The sequence below is a fragment of the Sinocyclocheilus anshuiensis genome, unplaced genomic scaffold (assembly GCF_001515605.1).
Source record: "Sinocyclocheilus anshuiensis isolate Anshui unplaced genomic scaffold, SAMN03320099.WGS_v1.1 scaffold716, whole genome shotgun sequence".
NCBI lineage: Eukaryota > Metazoa > Chordata > Actinopteri > Cypriniformes > Cyprinidae > Sinocyclocheilus > Sinocyclocheilus anshuiensis.
Window position 1 is genome coordinate 10,667 of NW_015555755.1, and position 7,778 is coordinate 18,444.

At 39.3% G+C, this 7,778-nt stretch overlaps 1 protein-coding gene across 1 annotated transcript in view; it reads right to left on the bottom strand.

Annotated features, from left to right (window-relative positions):
• Positions 1-5,248: 5,248 nt before the first annotated feature.
• LOC107673784 (adhesion G-protein coupled receptor G2-like) overlaps positions 5,249-7,778 on the bottom strand; it is a 6,836-nt gene continuing 4,306 nt past the window's right edge. The window contains exons 7-11 of the mRNA XM_016467573.1: positions 6,794-6,915; positions 6,298-6,563; positions 5,889-5,979; positions 5,522-5,805; positions 5,249-5,385 (exon numbers count right to left, since the gene is read on the bottom strand). Coding sequence (XP_016323059.1) covers positions 5,249-5,385; positions 5,522-5,805; positions 5,889-5,979; positions 6,298-6,563; positions 6,794-6,915 — 900 coding nt within the window. The remainder of the gene's footprint in view (positions 5,386-5,521; positions 5,806-5,888; positions 5,980-6,297; positions 6,564-6,793; positions 6,916-7,778) is intronic.

The following is a 7,778-nucleotide window of genomic DNA, read 5'->3' on the forward strand; positions in this document are numbered from 1 at the left end:
GCACCTTCTCTTTGCTGCAGCAGAAAGTGTGGCAGAGGTTGAGAAGAAATGATGAGCATCTGTCCAAAAGTACCCAAACTTTTATGCTCGCTAATGGTCAGAGTCAGAGATCACAGGGAAGGGTTCTCTGGGAATATGAAATATATGGAGTGAAACTTGCGGTCACATTCTACGTGATGAATGATGAAGACTTGGCTGTTCCTGTCATTCTGGGACTGGATTTTCTAAAAGAAGCCAAAGTAACCATTGATTTTATTTCCTCACGTATTTACTTAACTGATTCCAACTCCAGTCACCCCATTTGTTTTAATGAACTTCATGAGAATGCTGCCATCCAGTTTTATGCTGCACAGGGTGGTGTTGAATTGCTCTCCAGTAAGGAAGACTTGAAGCTCATCGAACAAGCAGTGAAAAATTCTCATGCCTCACTCAAGGTAATAAATCAGTTAAAATCTCTCATGCATGATTGGTCATCAGTTTGCACTCACAAGTTAGGACGTACAAATGGCATCAAACATGAAATCAAAACAGTTGATGAACTTCCCTTGAGAAAGAGACCTTACCGAGTCTCAAGAGTCAAGAATGATTTTATTGAAGAACAAATCAAGGAACTACTTCAACAAAAAAATCATTATATCTTCCACTTCACCATGGGCCTCACCTGTTGTGGTTACCTGATGTTTTGTCACGGACACATGCAGCTGAACCAACGGCAATCCTGATGCACACACCAGCAAAACATGTTCTTAATCCTATCACTTGTGACCTGCCAATGAACATGTCGCAGATTGCTGCTGAACAGAATAAAGACACCGAGTGCCAAGAGATCACGGTAAAAGCCAAAGATCTAAATACCACTGATCTTATGAGAACTCATTCTTTGCAAGGAGCCAAGGTGTTTAGCACTTTAGATTTGAAGAATGGCTACTGGCAAGTAGAGATGGATCCTGCAAGTGTGGAGAAGTCTGCATTCATAACCGCATCGGGGTTATATGAATTTTTGTGTCTTCCCTTTGGCCTTAAAAATGCAGCTGCCACTTTTCAACGTTTCATGGAACAAGTGATCAGAGAGCACAAAAACAGGTGTTGTATGGTATACATAGACGACATCATTGTGTACTCACCAGACATCCAAGCACACCTGCAACATCTCAAACAAGTATTCAATAGTCTGCACACCACCGGTCTCACTCTCAATCTCAAGAAATGCAAATTCATCTGTTCATGACTGGACTACTTAGGTCACACAATCACTGCTGACGGAGTCAAAGTGAATTCTGACAAGGTTGATGCGGTCAAATCATTCCCCACACCAACTTCCATAAAAGAATTACAACGGTTCCTAAGTCTTGCGACTTGGTACCATAGTTTTATTTCAGATTTCTCCACTAAAGCAGCACCCTTACATGCACTAAAGAAAAAAGGAGCTAAATGGATGTGGACCGACGAGTGCCAGAGATCGTTTGAACTCCTCAAAGATGATCTGACCAAAGCCCCTGTGTTAAATACACCCAATTTTGATTCTTCTTTTAAAGTGCAAACAGACGCCAGCGACGTTGGTTTAGGAGCAGTGCTGACACAGGAAGTGGATGGACAAGAGAAAGTGATCGCTTATGCATCCAGATTGCTGAGAGGTGCTGAGAGGTCATATTCGGCATCAGAGAAGGAATGTCTAGCGGTAGTCTGGGCGGTGGAAAAATGGCATCATTATCGAGCCCGGATACATGCTCCGCATGGACATTATGGGACCGTTCCCATGGAGTACCCATCAAAATGAATATCTTCTAGTTGTGGTAGACTATTTCTCTAAGTGGTTAGAGGTCTTCACCATGAGATCTGCCAAATCTACCTCCATCGTTCGTATTCTCATCAAAGAGATATTTACAAGGTGGGGAACACCAGCCTTCATTGTTTCTGATAGAGGCACTCAATTCACCTCAAACCTCCTGGATCAGTTATGCAAGCAGTGGCAGGTAACCCAAAAACTCACTACTGCTTATCATCCACAATCAAACCTGACTGAACGCATCAATCGAAATCTAAAAACCATGATTGCATCATATGTTGACAATAATCACCGTACTTGGGATCAATGGATCTGCGAATTTAGATTTGCTTTGAATACAGCATGGCATGAAAGCACAGGGTTTTCACCCGCTGAAGTAGCCCTTGGACATCAATTGAAAGGACCACTACAAAGAGCTCTACAGAATCCGCCAGATCCAGATCAACCAAGCTATAGTACCATTGATCGCCAGAAACTACTGTACGAATCTGTCAGAGAAAATGTTGAGAAAGCAGAAACTAAACAGAAAAAGTATTACAACCTCAAGAGAAGAACCCAAGACTTCCAGGAGGGTGATATAGTTTGGGTGCGTACTCATCCTCTATCTCGTGCAGATGATGGTTTCATGGCTAAAATTTCCCCAAAATGGCGAGGGCCAGCTACAGTAGTCAAAAAGCTAGGTCCAGTAAATTACAAGGTGTCAGTGTTGTCTGATCCTACCCAGATTGACAGTTACCATACCCAAAACTTTAACATTTGCCATGTGTCAAATTTTGACACCAATCGGAGGGGTATGTAACGGACAAAACGTTACTTGTTTTTTTTATTATAGTTTCGCTCCACTTTTCTTGTTGATCTCATATTGTGATGTATTTGGGTCACATGTACCACTAGGGCAGCTTGAGGGCGCTATTGCCTGGAGGTAACCGGGCATATAAGCCCGATCACCATAGAGTAAGTCAGTTCGTTTGGTAGAGGGAAATGCCAGAGATCGTTTGAACTCCTCAAAGATGATCTGACCAAAGCCCCCGTGTTAAATACACCCAATTTTGATTCTTCTTTTAAAGTGCAAACAGACGCCAGTGACGTTGCTTTAGGAGCAGTGCTGACACAGGAAGTGGATGGACAAGAGAAAGTGATCGCTTATGCATCCAGATTGCTGAGAGGTGCTGAGAGGTCATATTCGGCATCAGAGAAGGAATGTCTAGCAGTAGTCTGGGCGGTGGAAAAATGGCATCATTATCTTGAAGGCAGAGCATTTGAGGTAGTCACGGACCATGCTTCTTTGGTTTGGCTTTTCCAGCACCCAAAACCTTCGTCAGCTAAAGGACTTTGTTTGTCTATGTCTACACTTGTCTATTCTTCAAATGATTTCTTTCTTCGTGGGTAATTGATTGGATGCAACTTAAATCACCTCTGGATACGAGGAGAGGTCTACAAATGATTGCTTTCTTCATGTGTAATTGACTGGATGCATCTTAAATCACCTCTGGATATGAGGTGTGGGTTCATCCAACGCGGCACACAGGACAGCAACACGCCGAACGCCAACGACACTGGGTTATAGGACTACTAACATTGCATCGCACTCAAATAACTTTGTGGATTAAAACGTCATCTCATCACTCATCAATTCTCGTACTTCAGCTGTACATGGAACGATACGTTTATTTCAAATCATTGACTCAGTTAAAAGACAAAGTGCATTTCAATTGATTATGGTTTATTCGTTGGTTTTTGCACCTGTGTATATATACACTTTTGGGAAGAATAAATTAGGACACAAAGATCATTTTTGTTGTGAAGAGTATTTTAATCAGTACATGTTAAAAATCTGTTGAACCCCTCAGAGTAACAGCTTTAAAGAAACGAGGTGTTACAGATTGGCACCCAAACATCACAGTTCGTTACAGAAAAGGACAGTGTAATGTGGTACCTGATGTTTTGTCACGGACACATGCAGCTGAACCAACGGCCATCCTGATGCACACACCAGCTCACTTGTGACCTGCCAACGGACTTGTCGCAGATTGCTGCTGAACAGAATAAAGACACCGAGTGCCAAGAGATCACGGTAAAAGCCAAAGATCTAAATACCACTGATCTTATGAGAACTCACTCACTATGTTTTTAAAAATGATATTTTATTCATGAGTGTTCCAGACTCTAAATGAGGTCAAAGATTCCAGATAGTGGTACCTACTAGTTTAAGGAAGCATTTTTAACTTATGCCCATGACAGCCCCCTCAGTGGACATTTAGGCAAATTTAAAAGTCTAATGAGACTTCTAAAATGGCAACACTGCAAACAGTGTGGAAAATGTCAGCAGCATAAGCCCACAAACCTGAAGCCAGCAGGACAAAGCGTGCCCATCGTTGAGCCCGGATACATGCTCGGCACGATTATGGTTTATTCGTTGGTTTTTGCACCTGTGTATATATACACTTTTGGGAAGAATAAATTAGGACACAAAGATCATTTTTGTTGTGAAGAGTATTTTAATCAGTACATGTTAAAAATCTGTTGAACCCCTCAGAGTAACAGCTTTAAAGAAACGAGGTGTTACAATACATATACTTAATAAAAGTAGCAACAAAATGCCAATAAAAGCTTAACCTTTATTAGAGGCAATTAGGCAATATTTAAAGTAATTTGCAATATTTACATTCATATTCCCGTACAGAAAAGTTTGAACAAGTTTGAGCTTTTTTCATAGAAACAAAGTACAATCTTTCACATATTTGAAGTACATTCACATATTTACAAGTTTGACTGAAGTGAATAAATAATTTTGGAGCCTCTGAAAGTCCATCATGATGAACAATGCCATTTTATAGATTCATGACAGTCATACAGAGATAACAGCATCTGTAGATGTAAACCACATTAAATAATGCAAAAAACATTAGTTGATTCTGACAGTGTTTTGTATGGTGTTTTCATATACCAAATATACACCATATCCATGTGCGTGGATTTTATCAAGCTGCTATATCTAATAATAACCATGCAAACATATGAATCCAGAGGTGTGTGGACATTACTTTAATCCTGAAGATGCAAATTTGTTTAGTAAAAGAGGTTCAGTGTTGTTTGAGTCACTCTGAAACGCACATAATCACATATAGAGGACAGAATGATGATTATAACTCAATAAATTGAACATCAGGAATATCAGGTTATGTCATATTCAATCCTTCTACAATAATAAAGTTTCAGTAACAATTGTCAGTCAATTATTTTGAGTTTTTTCACTAAAATTGATTCTTTTTAGAGTTATTATGTGCATGCATAATTTTAAACAGTTCTTTCTTGTTCATAAGTGACTTATGTCTTTGTGTTGTTTTTGAGCTTGATTTTGGTGAGAATACACAGTTTCCCCTCAAACAACAACAGATCAGTTTAAGAAATCAGTCTAAGAAAGAAAGTCTGAGACATAGAAGACCTTCTATCCTAATTATGCTACTTATAAATATTTTCCACAGCAGTAATGCTGGATTGAGCGATGGTTGTAGTGGAGTCGGTGCTTTCTGGATCATCTGAGAAATGACCCGCGACGTCATTGTGAATGTGGTAGTAATACAGGAAGAGGAAGAACCCTGAAAAAAGGATCAGAGAAATTAAATAATAAATAATTTAAAACATCCTTAGCTCTAATTGCTTGCGGAAATCTGCAGGAAAAAATAGAAGCGTTCTACTAAGCCAAATGTATCGATGCATGTGATTGTTTCTCACCCTGTAATGAGTTCAACACGGTGAATATGTAATAAGAGGGAATGAGCATCGGTCCATAACTGAAGAACGCCACAGACCATGTCAGACCGAAGAGCAGGAACAAACTCAACACCATCATCAGCTGCTTTCTGAACGTCTTTCTCTTGCCGTCAACTGCTTTTATGTTTCTGGCCTGAACGACCTTAGTGACGATCATGATGAAGACTCCTGTCGTGAAGACGAAAACTAAAGCGTAGTAGCCGATGTTCACTATGTAGTGAATGTAAGGATTTGTAGTCCAGCACCTGTAATTTGAAAATATTGAGTTTAAGAAGGCAATCATTTAACATCAATAAATGTATGAATTTGTGACATCAAACCAACTTACATTCGTGCAATTTTTCCAGACGTAGTGTTTAGGATCACTGCTTCATATCCTCCTACAGAAGCAATAGCTACGACTATCGGAGCGGGACACACTGAAAACACATAAACTGATTTAATTGAAGAAATAAAGACAAAAAAACAATATTTACAGCTGTAGTGTCACTACAACTATAATTGGGATACACTTGATTTACAGTTGGAAAGATGCAAGCTTTGTTTCTGAATCCCAAAGTAAAGATATAGTGTCGAATTAATACACTTTTGTAAACACAGCCAGTCTATTCACAATGAAAGTGTCCCTGATAAATCCAGCATAAACTCCTCTATTTTAAAACGCTCAAGACAGACGTCACTACCTAAACCTCATGGCAATTTTATTTTCTTAATAGGGTTTTGTTGCTCTAACGCACCCCAGCCCAACACGGTGATCTTCCTCATGTAGTTTGTGATGGTGACGTTCTGTCTGATGAGCCATAAGTACATATGAAGAGCTTGAATGAAGAACCAGGTGAATGAGGCCAGCATGGAGTAATGCAGGAGCAGCGCTATGAAGACGCACGCAGTGTTGTCTTGTGTGTTAGCGACGCTCTCGTTTGACAAAAATGAGGCATTCAGTAGACACAAAGCCACAAACATGTTCATCAAGATCTTCGTGGCCTGATTTGATTTGGCTTTCCTATTAAAACACATAAACCTGAACATTAATACTTTAGAGCTTTGAGCTCATCACTTGTATTACATTTCAGTCTTTAAACTTCAAAATTTCAAGTTTAATTCAATGCATTGCTGTTTCTTTGTAAATGCAAGTTCAGCAATTTCTGAGTGAAAATTGTTTCTTAGTGTAGTATTAGTGATTACTGATTACTAAACAGCACTAACTACATAATATACTTTAAGATACTCTACCGTAGCAGGAAATGCATGAATAAAGCGATGGCCATAAAAAACATGGAGATGCCGCAGCCGATAGAAGAGATTAAAGTCAGTGATTCCAGATGTGGTGCTGTTTCAGTTTTATCTGGCAGAGACTGAATTATTGGAGAAAAGACAGAAATGCACAGATCAGCTGGATGATTTTTTTACTGTCATTTCTACAATGTCATCATGTTATATGTCAAAAGGAATGAGGACACACAAACTTGAAAAGACATGAAAAGCACGCAAGATCTCAACTGTTTCTCCTAGATAGCAATGAGATTAAATGCAGAGCAAATGGAGACTTTAGTGGAGATCTCAACAACGTACTAAACTGTGCTGAAGTACAAAAGTTTGTACTTAAAAATCAGATTTCAAGAGTCTCAATATGAAATCAAATATTTCTCATCAAGTACTAATCTGAGCTGCTCCACATTCATTTTATGGCTCGAATCAGCATAACTGAGAGTTGGTAGATGGTAGATGGTCATAACAACACCATTTGGATGCACTGACTCACTTATGCAAGTTTTACATGCACTAATTTTCATCAATCCAATCAAATCCAGTCTGGTTTCAGTTTCTGAAAGCTCTGTCTATATGAACCCTAAACTTTGCAATCCGATTCACATTTTTGTTTTTATGTACATTACATGTATTTCAATCAAAACTTCAGCGCTTGCACAGTGCATCAGCTGACACGTTCAGAACCGGAGAGAGATGTATAAAAAGATGTTTAATTACCTATATGACACAGGCTACCTAAAAAATCTTTTTAGCAAATATTTGGTAAATATTCAACCTCATCCCCTGACCAGTTCAAGAGGGTCTAGCTGCATCCTTGCACTTGTACTCTCAGACGTGCATTCTCATGCTTGCATTCTCAGACACTTGCGCTTCCGCTAGCGACGTCACTTGCAGTCTTTTTTTTTTTTGTTCTATTTATTGATTACTTTTTGTTTGAATCTCTCAACAT